Genomic DNA, 23,107 nt, shown 5'->3' on the forward strand with positions numbered 1-23,107 from the left:
TTGAAAAGCATTCCCATCTCTTCAGCAGTTGGTCCTCAAAGTGTTACACAAGTGCATCTGAGTGGAAAACCAGAACAGTCCAGATGTCCCAAGTGTTGCTGATGTTTACAAAGCTCAGACATCTGGCTCTGATTCCATCACCAGCCAACCTGGAGCACTCAACAAGGCAAGAGACTGAGATGCTGCCAATGCTGAAAGGACAACTTTCAAAGTTAAACACAAAATCTCTGAACAAATTATTTTTTTCAGTGAAATAATTTTCCTCTCTAGTCAGAGATGAGCTCAGTAGAAAAAGCCAAAAATACTTAGCATGTTGCCTTCTCAATGTCTTATTCAATGTGAGAGAGTTAAATGAATTATGGTTCTTAAGTAACACTTCAGATACAATACTACATGTTACTAAATTGTAATTTAATCATGAGTTGCTACTTAGAACACTGGAAACTAAATATGACCTATGAGGGAAAAATAAAGGGTAAATATTTTTATGACTCACAAAAGTAGATCAGACTCCACAATTAAGTTTATTCTCGTTTATATCAAGTTTTGATTTCTGCACTTCTTGGCAGTCTCCTGGGAAGATCAGGAACTGAATTCTGGAGGTCAGGGCAACCACCAAACTTACAAACAGTTAAGACACTTCTGAAAATCTGCTGAATATCCACGTCCAGGACTTTCTTTCACTTATACCAACTTAAACAAGGCATTCCTTCTGTTTCAAAACAGCAATGACACATTAGCAAGAGATGTTGAACTGGCACAATATTTGCAAATCCCACCTTTTACTAGAGAGGAAGGAAAAGGATAAAATCAGGACATCCATCAGGTTGACAGGAAAAGCAAGAAAAAAAGCCTGACTAAAAGTACCCAACTTTGCAATTAATACACTCAGCAGGGAGACACATTTTAATCAGGTCTTTAGTCAACACCTCAGATATCCATGTCTGTAATCATTGCTGCATTTGTTCTTTACATTTAATATAGAATCTTAGACTGTCTCAGGTTGGAAGGGACCTACCAGGTCATTGTATCCTGCTCCTTGCTCCCCTCAGGACTACCTAAAACTAAACCCCATCAATAAGAGCATCCTTTACACACCAGAACTCTGGCAGGCCTGGGGCTGTGCCCCCCTCCCTGAGGAGCCTGTCCCAGTGCCCAACCACCCTCTGGGGAAAGGACCTTTTCCTGATGTCCAACCTGCCTTTCCCATGACACAGCTTCATTCCAGCCCTTGTGTCCTGTCACTGGTCACCAGAGAGCAGAGCTCAGCTCCTCCCACCATGAGGAAGGTGCAGAATGTGATGGGGTCACCCCTCAGCCTGCTCTTCTCCACGCTGAACTGGCCAGTTCACCCCAGCCACTCTTTGCACATCTCACCCTGAAGGCCTTTCACCATCCTGCTCACCCTCTCCTGGGCACACTCCCATCGTTTCATGTGCTTTGTATATTTAGGTGCCCCAAACTGCCCCAGGACTCGAGGTGGGGCTGCCCCAGTGCAGAGCAGAGCAGGACCATCATCCCCTCCCACCACAAGGTGATACTTTGCCTGATGTTCCCCAGGGCACAGTTGGCTCTTTGGGCTGTCAGGGCACTGCTGACTCCTCCTGAACTTGCCCTCCACCAGGACCCCCAGGTCCCTTTCCAGGGGCTGCTCTCCAGCCTCTTGTCCCCCAGTTTGTACATATGACCAGGATTACCCGATCCCATGTGCAGAATCTGGCATTTGTTCTAGTTAAACTTCACACAGTTGGTGACTGCCCAGCCCTCTGCTCTGCCCAGATCCCTCTGCAAGGCCCCTCTACCCTCGAGGGAGTCCACAGTTCCTGCTAGTTTAGCATCATCAGCAAACTTAATGTATCTTTGATTCCTACACCCAGATAACTTATAAAAACATTATAGCCATGAAATCAAAGTGGGGTTGGATCAAAGGCTGAGACTTGATGATCTCAGAGGTCTCTTCCAAACCAGCTGATTCTATCACAGAATCCCAGACTATTCTGAGTTGGAAGGGACTCACAAGGATCATCGAGTCCAACTCTTAAGTCAGTGGTCCACACAGGGGATTGAACCCATGACCTTGGCATTATTACAGCCAAGTTTGAACCAACTGAGCTAATCTCAATTCAATGATTCTATGATTCTATGATAAAGAAAATCTTTTCTTAATCACACCCTGGGGAATGCAGTCAGAGCCAGGGACTGCTGGGAGAAGGAATAGTTTGAGAATCATTCCCTATGGACTGACAAATGTTACATTCCTGTTCAGGCAGGATTTTCTCTTCCCCAGTTGTATATGTATGCATGCCCAGGCTTCATGAACACAGATTTGGGCAGGGCTCTCCCCTCCACATGCCCTTCCAGACTGTACAGTGGATTGTTCAGGTCAGGCTCAGCGTGCACAGAACTGGCCCCACCATTTCAGTCCCAAGGTCCATCTGCCACGGCCGAGCGAGCTTGGACAGTGACAGGGAAGTCCTCGGGACTGTCACAGCCCCCGGTACTGACGGGGCTGACCCTGCTGAGCATCCGAGATCTGACAGGATGGGATAGCAGGGAGGGATTGAACTGCAAGGGGACGGTCCCCACTGAGACTCGAACTCAGGACCTTGGGATTTGGAGTCCGGAGTTTAACATTATGCTCCCTGTGTTTTCCCAATGCAGTTGGACATGATGCAGCCTCAGGCAGGATTTTCTCTTTCCCAGTGTTACACTCGTTTAACATTATGCTCCCTGTGCTTCCCCAGTGCAGTTCCGAGACTCGGGAAGGATTTTCTCTTTCCCAGTGTTATACCAGTTTAACCAGGGCAGTCCCGTGGTGTAATCGAGAGCACTCTGGACTCCAAATCCCAAAGTCCTGAGTTCGAGTCTCAGTGGGACCGTCCCCTGGCAGTTCAATCCCTCCCTGCCGTCCCATCCCATCAGATCTCGGATGCTCAGCAGGGTCAGCCCCGGTCAGTACCGGGGGCTGTGACAGTCCCGAGGACTTCCCTGTCACTGTCCAAGCTCGCTCGGCCGTGGCAGATGGACCTTGGGACTGAAACGGTGGGGCCAGTTCTGTGCACGCTGAGCCTCACCTGAACAATCCACTGTACAGGCTGGAAGGGCACGTGGGGAGAGCCCAAATCTTTGTCCACAAAGTCTGGCCATACAATACAACACCAGTTTAACTTTATGCTGTCTGTGTCTCCCCAGTGCAGTTCCGAGCCTCAGGCAGGATTTTCCCTTTCTCAGTGTCACACCTGTTTAACCTGACACTCCCTGTGTGTCCCCAGTGCAGCTGGACATGATGCAGCCTCAGGCAGGATTTTCCCTTCCCCGGCGTTACACCGGTTTAACCTCACACCCCCTGTGTCTCCCCAGTGCAGTTCTGAGTCTCAGGCAGGATTTTCTCTTTCCCAGTGTCACACCAGTTTAATCCTATGCTCGCTGTGTGTCCCCAGTGCAGCTGGACATGATGCAGCCTCAGGCAGGATTTTCCCTTCCCCAGTGTTACACCGGTTTAACCTCACGTCCCCTGTGTCTCACCAGTGCAGTTCCGAGCCTCAGGCAGGATTTTCCCTTTCTCAGTGTCACACCTGTTTAACCTGACACTCCCTGTGTGTCCCCAGTGCAGTCAGACATGATGCAGCCTCAAGGCAGGATTTTCTCTTTCCCAGTGTCACACCAGTTTAATCCTACGCTCCCTGTGTGTCCCCAGTGCAGCTGGACATGATGCAGCCTCAGGCAGGATTTTCTCTTTCCCAGTGTTACACCAGATTTTCCCTTCCCCAGCGTTACACCAGTTTAACCTCACGCCCCCTGTGTCTCCCCAGTGCAGTTCCAAGCCTCAGGCAGGATTTTCCCTTCCCCAGCTTTACCCCAGTTTAACCTCACGCCCCCTGTGTCTCCCCAGTGCAGTTCCAAGCCTTAGGGAGGATTTTCCCTTCCCCAGCGTTACACCAGTTTAACCTCACGCCCCCTGTTGTCTCCGCAGTGCAGTTCCAAGCCTCAGGCAGGATTTTCCCTTCCCCAGCGTTACACCAGTTTAACCTCACGCCCCCTGTGTCTCCGCAGTGCAGTTCCAAGCCTCAGGCAGGATTTTCCCTTTCCCAGTGTTACCCCAGTTTAACCTCACGCCCCCTGTGTCTCCCCAGCGCAGTTCCAAGCCTTAGGGAGGATTTTCCCTTCCCCAGCGTTACACCAGTTTAACCTCACGCCCCCTGTGTCTCCGCAGTGCAGCTGGACATGATGCGCGCCTGTAACCTGATCGCCACGGTGGCGCTGGGCGCGGGGCAGCTCCTCTTCGTGCTGGGGCTGCTGGACCTGCCCATCCTCTCCCAGGACACGCAGTGGTGGGAGGAGGCCATCGCCGCCGTGTTCCAGCTTGCCAGTAAGTGCCTTTCTTTTTACTGATGGAAAAGTACTCAGGCTCTATTGAATGCAGGTGGAAAAGAGTTTCTTACTTCATAAATCTTTCAAGTGACAAAGAATAGCAAAAAGACCTAAATCTAAAGGCAAGTTCATTGTCTCTGACAAGCTCTCCCCATGAGATTCTGCAGCACATGAATAGAAGCTTTTATCTGGGAGATATCAGAATGAGGCTTCTGCCAACCAAGAAAAACAAGCCTTTATTATTTCCTACGAAACCAGGAAGGCAAACATGAAAGAAATAAACTGGATGCACAGCAATCCCACAATTTAAGCAGGGCAAAATACACCAAAGGAACTGTGAGAAAGCAGAGCAGAAGGGCTGAGCAAAGTTTTGAAGTCTGGTTGAAATGTGATTATTTGCTTTTAGCTAACTGAATTTTACTCCACGACCACCAGCTGGATTTTGACAGACACCTCTGCAACCAGCACAGAAAGCTGAAGTCAATTCATACCACTGACTGCTATAAATAAAATTCCCCCAGCAATTCTCACGGACTGTGTACAGAAATGCATGAGGAAAGGAGGAAATGAGTTTATCACAATTCCATTTTGACAACAGTGGCAACAAAGTATAAACATTCTGCAATAATACCTTTCTTTACTACATAAAATAAGTCTCTCAGTATTCATTACACTAAGAGTCCAATCTTATAAAATATCCATGCAGGAAACTGTCATTAATGGAGAAACATTCAAGCTGCTTACGAGATCAGATTAAAAATAAAACATTTATACATATATATATATGGTTAATGTAAAGAACAGGTTATAATCACAGACAGACTATTCTGAGTTGGAAGGGACCCACAAGGATCATCGAGTCCAACTCTTAAATCAATGGCCCACACAGGGGATTGAACCCATGACCTTGGCATTATTACAGCCAAGTTTTAACCAACTGAGCTAATCTCAGGGTTAATAGAGCAACACCATTTTATTTTAAACTTTAATTTCAACTTTAACAACTCAGAATATTAAGAATGGCATAAAACTGCTTAGACCTCAGGTTTACACCTCTGCAAGGTCAGAGTCTGGCCTAGGTCTCCCAGCAATAAAATATTCAGGTTTATTTAAGTCCATTAAGGATGGGGAACCTGAAATCCAGAGCAGAGGAGGAGACTGCAGAGGTTCTGTAACTCTTAGAGCAGCTGATGCAGGTGCAGGCAGAGCCTCAAGCAGCAGGACAGACACACAGCCCTGCCACAGAAGCTGCCCCTGCAGTCCCATCACTGATGTATCACTCTGGGGACCTTCAGGACAGTCCCCCTGCCCTCAGAGCAGTGCCTGATGTGCTTTCCCTCCTCCCACCCTCCCCAAACAGCCTGGCTGGTTTTCCCAGGGCAGAAAGGCTCTCTGGCCCTGTCTGGATGTGTTGTTCATTGACAAACAGCACAGGGGACAGCCATGGGCCTTTCTTCTACCACAGCTGCTAATTTTAGACTGGGCCTTTTTCTTTTTTTTTTTTTTTCCTGTGCTGGAGTCTGTTTTAAACACAGTCAGAGAGAGACTGGAGGGCGCCAGGATATCCCGCCACAGGAGGAGGAAATGCCTGCTATTACCTGTTATGCAAGCTGAACCTTGAAATCCCCAGTGCTGGGAGGGGAGAGGGAGCAAAGCCAGAGGCACAATGATTAACAAAACACTGATGAGAATGGCTGAAGAGGCTGCTGGATCAAGGAATTCATCTGCCTGCCTGTGTTCAAAGGTGTGAAGGGATGGCTGTGGCAGGCTGTGACAGCTGCAGAGACAGACACTGTGTGTGTGAGTCTGCAGAGACATCACAGGGACTGTCACTGCCCCATTCCCCAGCCCTGGGCAGTCACACCACACTCTCCTCTGCCCTCATCACATGGTTTTCTGCCCTGCAGTCAGGAACATGATGTTCATTTTACATCTCATTTTACATTCATTTTTACATTCATTGTACATCTCATTATCTTAATATATGTTTTATGTTTAAGTGAATTCCTTCCTGATATCCAGAACAATCAGCTAAAGCCTTCTGGAATGCATACTATTGAAAAAAACTGTGAGGAAATCATCACATCTGCCATTATCCCAATATAAAACAGACTTCTTGGAAACCTCCCCAGTTTCCCAGGACAGTGGTGTATCAACTGCTGACTCCCTGGGAAACCAGAGGGCTGCACTCAGCAGATTCCCTGCACTGGGCCCAGGCACAGCATTTTAGACATTATGGTGAAGATGCTGTCAGAGAACAGACACCTGCAAGGAGTGAGCAAGCACAGCATTTCCTCTGCTCCCAGGAAGGATTGGTGCTCCATCAGGAGACCAAGAGTTTTATACTGAATCCCAGACTACTCTGAGTTGGAAGGACCCACAAGGATCATCAAGTCCAACTCTTAAGTCAATGCCCCACAGAGGGGATTGAACCCATGACCTTGGCATTATTACAGCCAAGTCTGAACCAACTGTGCTGACCTCAGGGTCAAGAGGAAGGCAGTGGCCACCCCAAACCTCTGAGCCACAGGTGCCACTCAGCCTCTGAGCCTCCCCTCAGACACAGTAACCTCTCAGCCATTCTCAAAGAAAAACAGCAATATTGGGCAAAACCATCAGAACAATGAATACGATGCTTGTATTTAAAAGCATTTGGTCCATGCAAACAATGCAAGAGAAACCTCTGCAAGGCTCTCCCCTGCTTCATGTGAAGGGTTAGAGCCAAGGAACTTTAGGTCACACAGACCATTTGTGTGAGAAGAGCAGGTAACAATTAAGAATGAACATAATTAGATCTAATTAAATATTTCTGAAGTACTGCTGGGTAATTTCTGTTTATTACACTTTCAAGTGAAAAAACACCAGCACCAACCTACTGTTTCTTCCTTTTCAAAATCCAAATGATCTGGAGAATTGTTCTGCAATTCCTCATCCTGTCAGTAATTTCAGAAATTATCTTGAATCATGTTCCCCCTAATTCCAACTTCTGTTTGATCTCTGCCTTTCACCCTGGAATGAGGCAACAAATGCTGAAGAGAACCACAGTGGTCACTGGTGGATGAAATCTCATATTATGGGGGAAGGCTCAACCTACAATTTCCTTATTTTCAGTCAGCTGAAACTCTGTGTGTTACAGTTTCCCATGGTCTGACCAAAAGTCCTTGTTGGCTCAGCAAACTGAGTGCAAAGTGTTACCTACAAAGTCTATCACAACTTAGATCAACCATCTCTGATCTACTGGAGCTTGTGGTGGCTCCAGGCTCGGCCACTTCCTCACTCCTGCCACCTGCACAAGCTTTTGACAGCCATTCAAAAAGGATGGAGCTCTGACAGAAAATAAAGCCCCAGGAAGCAAAGAGGAAGGAAAGAAGAGAGGAAATAGCATTGCTTCTGGGATTCACACAGCTCCAAAGCTCCACAGCCTCACACCTCCCCGGGAACAGGAAAGAGAGCTGTTTGCTTTGGAAAAGGCTCCTGGTGAAAATGGAACCAGCACTGTACATGGAATTTTGTGTCAAAGCTCAGAAATTCCCCTCCAGAGGGTTTGGGGGGGTTCTGTTTTTTTCCAAGGAACTGTTACAACTCCATGTGCCCAATATAGGGTGAATAACAGCTGACAGAAGAGCTGTTGGAAGGAGAAATCCACACTAACAGCACAGGGAAGAAAGAGCGCTACTGAACTACTCCAAGCACGACGTGCCAGGTGGGATCAGGCCCTGAGAGGCTCCAGCCAAGTCCTGATCTTGTACAATGATGATTATCACAGACTTTAGAGTGAAACATTAGAAACCTAATAGGGAAAATCTGGGATAGAATGTCCCTTACCTTAGATCTCATCCTGGTTTCTGAGTGTCTAACACTGCAACAAACCTGAACCATAATGATTAATAACATTTCCAGCCTGCTTAAATTACTTTAAAATATAGTATCCTGAAGATTAAAAAGTTTTGTGCTCCTTCTGAGCTTGTCATTTACAGCCAAATAAATGACAATCTCCCCTCTCTCGAATTTCAAGCACTGCATTTCAACTTTGCCCACTGTTTTTCTGCTGACAGAGTTTCACTCCAGACCCCTAATGCATCACAGGAAAGCTGAGCTCAAGTATAGTCTGATTTCTGTGCTGTTAAACCTAAATCAAACAACTGTTGGATTTACCTTCTCTCTAGTTTCTGGGTCCAAACCCCTTAGACTGATTGATACCCAGAAAACCTCAATGCAGAGCAGAACAGCAGAGCAGCTGCCAGAGAACAAGGCCCAAGATATTCCTGACAGAATGTGATCCCAAGTTCTCTATTACTTCCTTCCACCTTTTTCCTTCACAACACCCTCAAGCCAGACTGTTCTAAGATGAAATCTGTGGAGCTGTAAACCTACTACTTCCTGGAAAGGAAGCAAATAAATGAGATGTTGTAAATAACCTAAAAATCATAACAAAAAGAGAGAACTTGACAGCTTGACTAGTGCTAAATGTTTTCATTATTTCTCATTTTTATTTCACCTCAGTGCCAAACTTGCCTGTCCTTTATGTGGACTGCAAATGTCACTGTAAAGTGATCTTATTTCATGCATTTGCAAAATGAACTACATTTGCCAAGATGTTAAAATCTGGAAGCCCATCCCACTTATTTTGTCTGGAGTAGCTCCTGGGAGCAGCTGAACCAGCAGACTGGGAAGGGCAGAGCTCACAAGAAGCAGGGGGAAGACCTGCCTACATTCCTCATGGCTAAACACTGCTAAGAGCAGCAGGCAGGTTGTTGCAGCATCTCAACATCAAGGGCAGGTATTCTGATTAGAAATATGGTAGCAAATTATTACCAGAGAAATCATCATTTGGATATGCAAGGATAAGGAATGTTTTATGACAGACACAGCATTAGAAATAACACAGTAACAAGTGTGTGAAATGGGAAGTTCTTCAACTCAAACATTCTCTTTAATGCTTATGAAGATGTCCATTTCATATCCATGGAGGTGTCTCTTTCTAGCCTTTCTAGCTGAGTTGCCTCAGTCCAGTTATGCAGCTCTGACCCTCTGAGGAACCAGCAGATGAACAGAGCACTTGAACAATGAAAGCAGAAGGTGACACTGAAATCACAGAATCATAGAATGGATTGGGTTGGAAAAGACCCCCGAGATCATCAAGTCCAACCCTTGGGCCAACTCCAGTCCCTTTACCAGATCATGGCACTCAGTGCCACGGCCAAGCTCAGTTGAAAAACCTCCAGGGATGGGGAATCCACCCCCTCTCTGGGCAGCCCATTCCAATCCCTGAGCACTCTCTCTGCAAAGAATTTCTTTCTGATCTCCAACTTCAATTTCCCCTGGCAGAGCTTGAGCCCATCGTGCCCCCTTGTCCTATTGCTGAGTGCCTGGGAGAAGAGACCAACCGCCACCTGGCCAGAACTTCCCTTCAGGCAGTTCCAGACAGTGCTGAGGTCACCTCTGAGCCTCCTCTTCTCCAGGCTAAACAACCTCCAGGAGGATCATCTGTCCATGACTGCTGCTCTCTGCACAGGCTGACCCCCTGCAGAACTGCAGCCAGCTCTGGGATCCTCAGCATGACACACATGGACCTGCTGGAGAGTCCAGAGGAGGGTCTGGAGATGCTCCAAGGCCCGGATCCCCCTGCTCTGGAGCCAGGCTGGGAGAGTTGGGGGGGGCTCACCTGGAGAAGAGAAGGCTCCAGGGAGACCTGAGAGCCCATTTCTGTGCCTAAAGGGGCTCCAGGAGAGCTGGAGAGGGACTTGGGACAAGGCATGGAGTGCCAGGACAAGAGGAAATGGCCAAAGAGAGCAGGATTAGATGGGATATTGGGAAAGAATTATTGGTTGTGAGGGTGGGCAGGCCCTGGCACAGGTGCCCAGAGAAGCTGTGGCTGCCCCATCCCTGGAAGTGCCCAAGGCCAGGTTGGACTGGGCTTGGAGCAACCTGGGCTGGTGGGAGGTGTCCCTGTCCATGGCAGGGAGTGGAATGAGATGGGCTTTAAGGTCCCTTCCAACCCAAACCATTCAGAGATTCTGATTCTATGCCAGGATCTCATAGCTGTGTCTGATGCAGAGTTATGAAAGCAGAGCTTTAATTGGCTCCAGCTGCCTCTGAATCTGAGGTGTCAAGCAATGCCTGGAGTCATTTTCCAGCATAGGATTCTGCACATTTATCCTTATTTAAACAGCTGCCCAAGAGGAATTCTGCCTAGTGCACTGGGAATGCTTTTCAACCTTCTGTTCAAAGACTGGCATCATTTCTAAGGAAACCTCCAAAAGGTGTAACACAGAAAAAGGAGTTCCTGTCAACAGACCTGGACAGGTCAAATAGTCCTCTGCACCTCCCTTTGAAGATTTCTGACATAAAGTAGCATTCAAAGCCTTACACCAACTACAGCTCCCATCAGGGTTAAGACAGAGACTGACAAAGAACAAGTGTAAAGCCCTTGTAATTCAGGAAAGTGAAGGACAAGAGGGTTGTGCTGGTTTGAAGGTGAACCAGCAAGGGAAAATGAACTCACCACGAGAGAGATTATAAGTCAGAGCTAAAATTTAATAATAATATTATTATAACAACACTGACACACAAGGGAAATTGCTTTCAACTCACAATACCCCAGCAGTATAACCCAGTGTCCTGGGGCACAAACCCAAGGGGGTTTGTTTGCCCTTGTGCTGAGACTCCTGTGGTTCCCTCAAGTCCAGAGCAAAAGGAAAAGAAAAACCTGTTGGTGCAGGCGAGGGCTGTGGTCTGGGCGAGAGCGGTGATCTCCTGCTGTCGAGGTCCTGCTGCTGCTCTGGATCCGACGAGAAGGTTCCCGAGGTCTTCTTACCCACCACTTATGTACCCTCAGGGAGCACTCGGTCCCTCCCCCTGGGCGGGGACTCACACAATGGGTGATAACTCTGGGAGCCAGGGGGTGTTGAGCTGTTGATGGCCCATTAGCAGCTCTGCCCCCTCAGGCTGGGTGTGAAGGAGATAATGGCTCCCTGGGCAGCTGCTGCTAATGGCCCATTGTCCTTGGGGAATGAATAGAGGGGGTGGAATACACAGGTTTGATCACCACCACACAGGGTTAGCTGGTCCCTCCAGCTGAACTAGGACATTATCCACCCCTTATTCCACTCCATCTAGTCATTCCCAAATTAATCCCCTTTTTACCTATACATATATATATACACATATATACAATGAAACATTACAAACTCTTCTCGCTCAAAATTAGGTCCCCTTGTGGTACACAACGTGTTTCTCCATCTTTTTGCATTACCCACCAAGTGCAGCCAGGTCCTTGAGCAAAGACAATCCCTCGGATGGGTTTGCCTTTGTTTGAGGTGGGACTAACCCAAACAGTCTTTCCTAACATACCTCTCATATGGACCACAGGGACTTTATCTCCATCTACAGTATTCAAGAGTTCTGATTGGGCAGGGCCAGCTCGATTGATGGAGCCCCGGGTGTTGACCAACCAGGTGGCCTTTGCCAAATGCATCTCCCAGTGTTTGAAAGTTCCCCCACCCAATGCCTTCAAGGTTGTTTTCAGCAGTCCATTACATCGCTCAACTTTCCCGGCAGCTGGAGCATGGTAGGGGATATGATACACCCACTCAATGCCGTGCTCTCTGGCCCAGGTGTCTATGAGGCTGTTCTTGAAGTGGGTGCCGTTGTCAGACTCTATTCTCTCTGGGGTGCCGTGTCTCCACAGGACTTGTTTCTCAAGGCCCAGGATGGTATTCCGGGCAGTGGCGTGAGATACGGGGTATGTCTCCAGCCATCCAGTGGTTGCCTCTACCATGGTCAGCACGTAGCGCTTGCCTTGGCGTGTTTGGGGAAGTGTGATGTAGTCCACTTGCCAGGCTTCCCCATACCTGTATTTCGACCACCGTCCACCATACCATAGAGGCTTCACCCGCTTGGCCTGCTTGATGGCGGCACATGTGTCACAGTCATGGATAACCTGTGAGACACTGTCCATGGTTAGATCCACCCCTCGGTCACGAGCCCATCTGTATGTTGCATCTCTGCCTTGATGACCAGAAGCATCATGGGCCCATCGGGCTAGAAACAATTCACCTTTATGCTGCCAATCCAGATCTACCTGAGAGACTTCAATCCTGGCAGCTCGATCCACCTGCTCGTTGTTACGATGCTCCTCATTAGCCCGGCTCTTGGGTACGTGAGCATCTACGTGACGGACCTTCACACTCAGCTTCTCTACCCGGGCAGCGATGTCCTGCCACATCTCAGCCGCCCAGATGGGTTTCCCTTTGCGCTGCCAGCCGGCCTTTCTCCAGCGCTCCAGCCATCCCCACAGAGCATTGGCCACCATCCACGAGTCAGTGTAAAGGTAGAGTCTTGGCCACTTCTCTCGTTCCGCGATATCCAAAGCCAGCTGAACAGCTTTCAGCTCTGCAACCTGACTTGATCCACCTTGTCCTTCAGTCGCTTCTGCAACTCGACGCGTAGGACTCCATACAGCTGCTTTCCATTTCCGGCTTGTCCCTACAATGCGGCAAGAGCCATCTGTGAAGAGAGCATATCGCTTCTCCTCTTCTGGTAGCTGGTTATATGGTGGGGCCTCCTCAGCTCGTGTCACCTGCTCCTCTTCTTCTTCAGAGGACAATCCGAAACTCTCACCTTCCGGCCAGTTGGTGATGATTTCCAAAATCCCAGGGCGATTAGGATTCCCTATCCGGGTTCGCTGCGTGATCAGAGCGATCCACTTACTCCATGTGGCATCAGTGGCGTGATGGGTAGAAGGAGTTTTTCCTTTGAACATCCAGCCCAGCACTGGTAGTCGGGGTGCCAGGATGAGCTGTGCCTCAGTGCCAATCACTTCTGAGGCAGCTCGAACTCCTTCATAAGCTGCCAGGATCTCTTTCTCAGTTGGGGTGTAGCTGGCCTCAGATCCTTTGTATCCCCGGCTCCAGAATCCCAGCGGTCGTCCTCGAGTCTCCCCAGGTACTTTCTGCCAGAGGCTCCAGGATGGGCCATTCTCCCCGGCTGCAGTGTAGAGCACATTCTTCACATCCTGTCCTGTCCTGACTGGCCCAAGGGCTACTGCATGGGTAATCTCCTGTTTAATCTGCTCAAAGGCTTGTTGTTGTTCAGGGCCCCACTGGAAATCATTTTTCTTCCGTGTCACAAGGTAGAGAGGGCTTACAATCTGACTGTACTCAGGGATATGCATCCTCCAAAAGCCCACGGCGCCTAGGAAAGCCTGAGTTTCCTTCTTGCTGGTCGGTGGGGACATAGCTGCTATTTTGTTGATCACCTCTGTTGGAATCTGACGACGCCCGTCTTGCCACTTCACTCCTAGGAACTGAATTTCCTGAGCAGGTCCCTTGACCTTACTTCGTTTAATGGCAAAGCCAGCTCTTAGGAGAATCTGGATTATCTGCTTTCCTTTCTCAAAAACCTCCCCTGCTGTGTTCCCCCATACAATGATGTCATCGATGTACTGTAGATGTTCTGGAGCCTCACCCTTTTCCAATGCAGTCTGGATCAGTCCATGGCAAATGGTGGGACTGTGTTTCCACCCCTGGGGCAGTCGATTCCAGGTGTACTGCACCCCCTTCCAGGTGAAAGCGAACTGCGGCCTGCACTCTGCTGCCAACGGAATGGAGAAAAAGGCATTGGCAATGTCGATGGTGGCATACCACTTGGCTGCCTTGGACTCCAGCTCATACTGAAGCTCCAGCATGTCCGGCACAGCGGCACTCAGGGGGGGTGTGACCTCATTGAGACCACGGTAATCCACCGTCAGCCTCCACTCTCCACTGGACTTTCGTACTGGCCATATGGGGCTATTAAAGGGTGAGTGAGTCTTGCTGACCACCCCTTGGCTCTCCAGCTCACGAATCATCTTGTGTATGGGGGTCACAGAGTCTCGGTCAGTGCGGTATTGCCGACGGTGCACTGTGGCTGTGGCCAGCGGTACCAATTGTTCTTCAACTTTCAGCAGTCCTACAGCAGAAGGGTCCTCTGAGAGGCCAGGCAAGGTGCTCAGCTGTCTGATTTCCTCTGTCTCCACAGCAGCTATGCCAAAGGCCCAACGCAGTCCCTTTGGGTCTTTGAAATATCCATTCCTCAGGTAGTCTATGCCAAGGATACACGGGGCTTCTGGACCAGTCACAATGGGGTGTCTATGCCATTCCTTCCCAGTCAAGCTGACTTCAGCTTCCAGTACAGTCAGCTGTTGGGATCCCCCTGTTACCCCAGAAATAGAGATGGATTCTGCCCCGACGTATCCTGATGGCATCAACGTGCATTGTGCGCCAGTGTCCACTAAAGCTTTGTATTTCTGTGGGTCTGATGAGCCAGGCCACCGAATCCACACAGTCCAATAAACCCGATTGTCCCTCTCCTCTACCTGGCTAGAGGCAGGGCCCCCCTAGTTCTGGTCATGGTATTCACTGCACTCTCCCTGTGAATATGACCGGGAGGTTCCTTCAAGAGGATCGGGCATAACATCATCATTCCTATACTGTCTGGAGCCTTGCCCACGAGAGACCGGAGCAGCCTTCAACCTTGAAGAATTCCCTGTGTTAGTTGTGCCTCTTTGCAATTCACGTACCCGAGCTGCTAAGGAAGAGGTGGGTTTCCCATCCCACTTTCTCATATCTTCTCCATGCTCATGGAGGTAAAACCACAGATTGCCACGTGGAGTGTACCCTTTCTCCTTAGCTGGAAGACGCCTGCTTCTGATGGCGGAGACTCTTGTTTGTTCTGGAGAGATATGGAAGAGTCCTTCCTTAATCTTCTCTTCCAGTTCAGCCAGTTTTGTTTCCACAGCTGAGACATGGGCTCGTAATGGAGCAGTGACAGTGTCTTCATAAATCCTGAGTTTGCTGACCAGTGCACCCACCTTGTCTTCTCCCTCTCTCCACTGCAATGTTGCAAGGTAGCGAGAATACATTTCTGGCCCAAGTCGTGCAAATTTTAACCACATCTGGGATGTGCACTGGACACCATCTGGACTTTTAGGGAATCTCTCATCCTCTGAAAAGATTATCTCCAGTACGGCTAATTCCCTTAAGCACCGGATACCTTGTTCCATCGTGTTCCACTGTCCTTGCTGTACGTGGAGGTCCTCCTTACAAAGATATCTCTCCCTCACGCTTGACAACAGTCGCCGCCAGAGGCTGAGAGTTTCCTGTCTCTTTCCAATGCCCTGATCAATGACAACATCTCGAGACAGGGATCCCAGCTGCCTTGCCTCACTCCCATCTAGAATGGTATCATTGGCTGCAGCATCCCAGATTCGAAGTAGCCAGGTCAAGATGGACTCATTTGCCTGTCGTGTGAACTCTCTCCGGAGCTCACGCAGCTCTCCCAGGGATAGGGACCGGGTGATTATTTCTGGCTCCATTTCTTCTGCTTGAGATGAAGGTCCTGACTCTTCCTCGTCATGCACTATACGAACTGGTTTGGTCTTTGATTTTCTTTTCTGGACAGGGGCAACTGCTATCGGTTTCTGTTGTCCTTCTGGCTCCTCCATGGTTTGTGTGGACATGGTGCTGGTTGATGTATCTCTCTTCCTCTCTGGCTCAGTCATGGTCTGGGTGGACATGGCGCTAGTTGATGTATCTCTCTTCCTCTCTGGCTCAGTCATGGTCTGGGTGGACATGGCGCTAGTTGATGTATCTCTCTTCCTCTCTGGCTCAGTCATGGTCTGGGTGGACATGGCGCTAGTTGATGTATCTCTCTTCCTCTCTGGCTCAGTCATGGTCTGGGTGGACATGGTGCCTGTGGATTTGCTCCTTTTCTCCTCCTCCTGATGATGCTGTACCACACCAAGCAGTGTGCGGTAGGCAGTGGCCAGGGCCCAGCAGGTTGCTGTGAGCTGCACATCTCTGGGACTACCAGAGCATCTTCCTTTCACATAGCTTAGCATTTTGGCAGGGTCCTGCAGTTGTTCCGGGGTGAATTTCCAGATCATTTGAGGAGAGAAGGTCTCCAAATACTGGCCCATATCTTCCCACTTCCCGTGCCACTCAACATCATCCGCTCCCAGGGCAGGCCTCCAGCAAGTCTCCTTAGAGAGCCCAGTTCTGACCCTAAACATGGTGTATACAGTACAGAGGAGACAAAGCAAAACTAACAGGACTAACAGTAGGATTATACTGTCCCTAACATCAAAAGGAAGCTCAATATTTTCAATGATTGTTGTAGCAGAGGTGAAAAGGTGGAAGTAACCATCTCCGCCTGTTTTCCCCACAGTCTGGGTGCTATTTTTAATGAGACCCCAGAGGTAACAACCCAAACCAGGACAGGCACACCAGACTGAATATACATTCACAATGAAATTCATTGCTTCCGATGTTATGACAACATAAACATAGTATATTAATAAAGCAATTTTGATCCTTCTCCCTGGTATTAAAGAGAGCATCAAAACAGGCACATGGTTCCCCATGTGTCGAAATATGAACAGGCCCAGATACACCATCCACATGAATACATCAAGCAACATGGTAGTCAGGGAGTTTCTGTACCCAAATACACAAAATGAAATTGTAGTTCTGACTTCTCTCTCGTGCCCCACGTTGGGCGCCAAAAGATGTGCTGGTTTGAAGGTGAACCAGCAAGGGAAAATGAACTCACCACGAGAGAGATTATAAGTCAGAGCTAAAATTTAATAATAATATTATTATAACAACACTGACACACAAGGGAAATTGCTTTCAACTCACAATACCCCAGCAGTATAACCCAGTGTCCTGGGGCACAAACCCAAGGGGGTTTGTTTGCCCTTGTGCTGAGACCCCTGTGGCTCCCCCAAGTCCAGAGCAAAAGGAAAAGAAAAACCTGTTGGTGCAGGCGAGGGCTGTGGTCTGGGCGAGAGCGGTGATCTCCTGCTGTCGAGGTCCTGCTGCTGCTCTGGATCCGACGAGAAGGTTCCCGAGGTCTTCTTACCCACCACTTATGTACCCTCAGGGAGCACTCGGTCCCTCCCCCTGGGCGGGGACTCACACAATGGGTGATAACTCTGGGAGCCAGGGGGTGTTGAGCTGTTGATGGCCCATTAGCAGCTCCGCCCCCCTCAGGCTGGGTGTGAAGGAGATAATGGCTCCCTGGGCAGCTGCTGCTAATGGCCCATTGTCCTTGGGGAATGAATAGAGGGGGTGGAATACACAGGTTTGATCACCACCACACAGGGTTAGCTGGTCCCTCCAGCTGAACTAGGACAAGGGTCTAATCCCTTCTGAGAAGCTCTGCTACTCTCCTAATTGTAAAGAAATCCTTCAAAGGGAATAGGGAAAAGGGAAAAGGGAAAAGGGAAAAGGGAAAAGGGAAGGCAAGGCAAGGAAAGGCCAAGGAAAAGAAACTGAAAATTCAAAGAGCACTTGAGTTCCTCTGCCATTAGGAACCAACCATCCAACCTGGTGCTACAAAGAGCACAGGACTGGTACAGAGGCCCCACATTTGCCTTGCACAACTTTGTTAAGTGCCAAGCTGGAACAGGAAAAGGTGTCTATTAATTAATCATCTGCATAAATCCTGCAGGAATCACTTTGGGAATCTATTTCACATTGGTAACTACAGTTGAGCTCCCGAGCAGCTCATTCAGGCATGTGGCTCATCACAGCTAATTTATACCCTGTGAAACTTGAGGGGGTGCATAGAAAAGGAGTGAAACATTTCCCTTCCCTGTTTGCAGTTCTGCTGCACAAGTGTGGGTGGTGAATTCTCAACAGTCTGGCTGCTCTGTTTTCCTTCTTCTCCCTTTTCCTGGCAGCAAAAGTCATCCTATAGGACAAACTGTAAAGAGGAGGATTATAAATCCCAATATAGACTTTCTGGCGACCCAGAAAAAACAGAGTGTGGATTTCTTCAACTGCACTATCAGTGCACTAATAAAGAGGAAGAAGGAAAATCAAGGAGTCTTGGAAAAAACCAGCAAACTATCACAGAAGTGAAAAAGCGACTGTGAGAGTTCTTTTAAAATGCTAAAATTCCACAGTTGGTTTGCAGCCAGCTGCAGTCAAACAGGAAATCCAGCACACAGATCTGAAATGGAAGTTCAGAAAGGAGCATTCTCCCAGCCCACCCCCCCTGCCACATCAGTGCTGCCCCAACCAAAGTCTTCCCAGTGACTCCGTTATCTGTTTCCTTCCCCAGCGGAAAAGCCTCCCCATCCCACCTTGTTTTGCTGTGGATGGGAAACAACCAGAGATAAACAGCAGCTCTATGGGAAAATAAAGCACTTCAAGTAATCTCATCAGGATTTTCAGTGAAGATGTGGCCTCTGTGCAGACTTGAGACAATACACAATGAAATGATCTGAAAGTGATTGATGTGCCTAATGAAGTTAATTCAAGGAAATTCAGCCATTCATCTCCAAGTGTTGTCATTGCCACAAAACAGAAAAGAAGCTAAACCAGATGGAAATATTCAATATTTTTATAAATAAATTTAAAGAAACAGTCCCTTCTGCAGCCCTCCTCAACCTATATTGTACATTATGAACTCAAGACAGCAACTTTCTGATTATTTTTAGTAGAGCTGCCCATGGGCAATATCCTGGGGAGCCAACTGTCCCTCCTCCAGGTATCTTATTGGAACACTGAAACTGAATTCACACACTGGTACAAATATCTAAAAAAGGAAAAGTTATCACAATCAGTTCTAGTCCTGGAAACTGTTCTTAAAACAAGGCTAATTTTTATAGGGGTACTTCTAACCATTAAATGGCACAGATAAGTGAACTGCACGTGTTTGCCCAGTCATTGAGATAACAGACTAAATGCTCCACCCCAGTTCTTGGCTGGTGTACAACAAGACCCCTCTAAGGGCAAGAAAACCTGTGTAGCACATTGGAACACTTTGCTTCCAGAAGTCTGATTTTGATTAAGCTGTTACAGACAAAATCTACCCAAGCAAACTTCAGGGTTTTCACACATCATCATCTTTACAAAAGCAGCATTCATCAGAATTTAAACCCCACCATCCCATGCAAGCTCAGTCACTTTGGATCATTATGATTTCTTTACCCTTTGCTCTGGAGTTCCCACATTTATAATTCAAACATCAGGTCACACTAATATGAAATAAGAATGCTGGAAAATAACAATCTCAGTGATGTTTCTATTCCAGAGCTCACTGACACTTGCAGAACTGTAGAACTCATTGAACAAACTACAGTAACACACTTCTACCTCTCCCACCTCTGTTCTCAGATGTTTCTCTCTTCTTATCCTGCAGCCAAGGATTCTAAACAGACTCTCCCTTTGCACTCACAGGCTCTGCCAATGGGTCTTGTGCTCTGCCAGCTCAGGGACCCCCAAACCAGCCCCCCACCCTGCTCAGCCCCCAGCACAGCCCTGGGGAGGCACAGAAAGGCTCTGGCATGGCTGGCAGCCCATCTGAACAGGGCTCAGGCAAAGGGCCTGAGAAGGGAAACAGTCCTGCCAGCAGGAATAGTTTGATTTTGGGACCTGTAAAGAGGCCTTAGTGCTTTTTTCCAGGTGGGCAATTGCTCCATTGGATAGAACATGGAGATGTGTAGTTGTTTAGGACAGCAATTTGCCATAAGTGACACATCACCAGGAAAGAAAAAGCTAAGTAATTTCATTAAAAGTTGAGTATTTGAAAAATATTTAAATACTGAAAATAGTGGAAATTAAGCTGCAAGACATGAAAACCTGAGATCAGCTCAGTTGGTTCAAACTTGGCTGTAATAATGCCAAGGCCATGGGTTCAATCCCCTGTGTGGGCCCTTGACTTAAGAGTTGGACTTAATGATCCCTGTGGGTCCCTTCAGCTCAGAACAGTCTGTGATTCTGTGACAAAGCATCAGGGTAACTGTAACTGGTGTTTCTGAACCATGTCCCTCTGCCAACAAATACAGCAAGACAGTGTGAAGAGGACTGTTGTTAATATTTTAATTGTCCCTTAGAGGAACCTGTGGGTGGTCACTGGCACACACACAGCTTCTGCTTCAAGTTCTTCCTGCTTAAGGTTTCATGATTTGCTTCACATCTTCTTTTTAAAATTTATTTATTGCCTTATGGATTCCCTGTGAAAGTGAGTGTGAGTTGGAAATAAGCTCTGAAAGGAAAATTGAAAAGGAAAACTGATGATGTTTTCTCACATACCAGACTGCCCAGGAAGATGGGCCTCTGGATTTGTATCAATACCCTCCTTCCTGCCAATTTTAAACCAGAAGAAGAAGAAAGAGGTCAACAACTCAACTGCAGACGATGCAAGCACCTCCTTTTCTCTCCATTTCCTCCCTTCCTAAGAAAATTCCTGTCTATCATCCTCTGCAGAGTGGGCTGCAGCCTCCTGCAGAGCAAAGGACTGGCACTGTGCATCACCACCATAAGACATAAAGGAAGATTTAGACAACCAAATTCTTTATGAGCACCTCACAACTAACATGCTTTGTAAGAATCTCACAACCAGCATGCTCTGCTCCCAGGGCTCTGAAACAGAAAATAAACACAGGGGAAGTTCCATCCTCCTGGTTCCACACATGGGGAACTGAGCCATCTCAGAGGAAAGGTTAACAAACCTGATTGATCTCACAGCACAGGATCTGATCTCTCCCTCTCTTTTCTACCATCTGCCTCAGGACAAACTGAACTCACAGAGCAACACCGGAAATGAGGAAAACTATTTTGTTTCCCAGCTCTGCTAAAATCTTCTTGGATGTTATTATTGCTAACAATCAAGGAATAGATTAAAGTCATACAAGACCCAAATAACACCAAACAGCAAAGTCATAGGAACTCAAAAGCAATTCAAGAGACCTCCCAGAAGAGCACAGTTAACTGTGGCTTTGAGGACAAGAACAGTGCTCTGTGACTGCTGAAAACACATGGGCAAACTTCAGTGGCAATCTGGAATGCACAGGGAGAGAACATTCTCCCTCCCACACAGTGATGAGCTGAGCATGTGAATATACAGAAAAGAGAACTCCTCCAAGAGACAGATGATTGGCCTTCCAGAGTCCACCCAAGGACAGAGAGGACATCTGCCTGCCTTCAAAGGACCAGGATTTTAAAAAGCATCAATCATGTGATATCAGTGTGTCATCCAACAGTGATTACTGAAAAAAATCAAGATTCAAGCTTAATCTGGCAAAAGCACAACTTCACCACTCTTCTGCCTCTGCTCTAACTCAGTACTTTTCTTGAATAGGAGTCAAGAAGCAACTTCCAAACCTGTACACTTGGGAATAATGCTGGATGACCCCCTGTGTGCTGGGATGTCACCTCCAACTTGCTACCACACCCTCCTGAGCTGCAGCCCCATTTGGGAGCACCAGCAAACCATTACTGTGTGGATCAGTGACCTCTGCAGCTCAGTGTGCTCCATGTGGCCCCATTTTTCCCAGAGGAAGCTTGTTCACTTATAACTTAGCTGAACTATTTAAAAACTACAAGACTGACTGAGAAACTCAGTAAGTTATTATGTTCTTACAACTGAGTCAACAGCCTAAAATCCACCCAGGGGATATCAGGCTTTGCACACAGCAGTGGGGAAAGAGCAGGAAAGAGCTGCTCCTCCTGTAAGGACCCATTTGCTCCTCACCCGTCCTCAGGCAGAGATGCTTCACCCCAAAGTCTCCCTGCACATGCCAGCTGTGGCAGAGCTCTCCTCTCAGGAGAAGGTGCAGCAGGCACAGGTAGACACAGGAGAGCCAAAGGCCCCAGACATCTCCTGTTGGAACACTCATTCCATGTGTGTATTATGAGAAGGGGATTCAGCCTACACATTACTGACCCTCAGACCAGTACAAATGTCACAGCTTTAAGTAATGATTGATTTTTCCTCCTACTTGTATTTCATTTCCCTCCTCTGGTTTTTTTATCTGTGCATACCTTGACTCTTCTTCCATCATTAATTGACAGGAAGCTCAACATGAGCCACCAGTGTGCCCAGGTGGCCAAGAAGGCCAATGGGATCCTGGCCTGGATCCAAACTAGTGTGGCCAGCAGGCCCAGGGCAGTGACCCTTCCCCTGGACTCTGCCTTGGGGACGCCACACCTTGAGTGTTGTGTTCAGTTCTGGGCCCCTCAGCTCAGGCAAGAGATTGAGGGGCTGGAGAAGAGCAACGAGGCTGGAGAAGGGAGTGGAGCACAAGCCCTGTGGGGAGAGGCTGAGGGAGCTGGGGGTGTTTAGCCTGGAGAAGAGGAGGCTCAGAGGTGACCTCAGCACTGTCTGGAACTGCCTGAAGGGAAGTTCTGGCCAGGTGGGGGTTGGTCTCTTCTCCCAGGCACTCAGCAATAGGACAAGGGGGCACGATGGGCTCAAGCTCTGCCAGGGGAAATTGAAGTTGGAGAGCAGAAAGAAATTCTTTGCAGAGAGAGTGCTCAGGCATTGGAATGGGCTGCCCAGAGAGGGGGTGGATTCCCCATCCCTGGAGGTTTTTCAACTGAGATTGGCCGTGGCACTGAGTGCCATGATCTGGTAAATGGACTGGAGTTGGACCAAGGGTTGGACTTGATGATCTTGGAGGTCTTTTCCAACCCAATCCATTCTATGATTCTATGATTCCCTGTATCACTAGTACTCTTTTTAGAAACACATCTTTCATGGAAACCAAGGAGCAGAGCCAGGGGTCCCACCCCTGTCCTGTGTCCATGGGGACAGTGTGACAACTGAGCAGAGACCACGCAGCCACTGGCACTTACTTGCTCTTGACTTCTCCTTGCCCATGAACTTAGGAAGAAGGTGCCCAGAGATTTTCTGGCAGTTTATGGGCCTTTTTCTATTCCAGTCTTCCTTCATGAAGGGGTCC

At 48.1% G+C, this 23,107-nt stretch overlaps 2 protein-coding genes across 3 annotated transcripts in view; one reads left to right on the forward strand and one right to left on the reverse strand.

The window, feature by feature from the left end:
* Positions 1 to 23,107, reverse strand: part of IFT140 (intraflagellar transport 140) — a 98,712-nt gene that overhangs the window by 29,837 nt on the left and 45,768 nt on the right. The window lies entirely within an intron of this gene.
* The window catches only part of TMEM204 (transmembrane protein 204), a 39,305-nt gene that overhangs the window by 11,105 nt on the left and 5,093 nt on the right, over positions 1 to 23,107 (forward strand). The window contains exon 2 of the mRNA XM_071571525.1: positions 4,214 to 4,369. Coding sequence (XP_071427626.1) covers positions 4,214 to 4,369 — 156 coding nt within the window. The remainder of the gene's footprint in view (positions 1 to 4,213; positions 4,370 to 23,107) is intronic.

Source organism: Pithys albifrons, chromosome 16, assembly GCF_047495875.1.
Source record: "Pithys albifrons albifrons isolate INPA30051 chromosome 16, PitAlb_v1, whole genome shotgun sequence".
NCBI classification, from domain to species: Eukaryota; Metazoa; Chordata; class Aves; order Passeriformes; family Thamnophilidae; genus Pithys; species Pithys albifrons.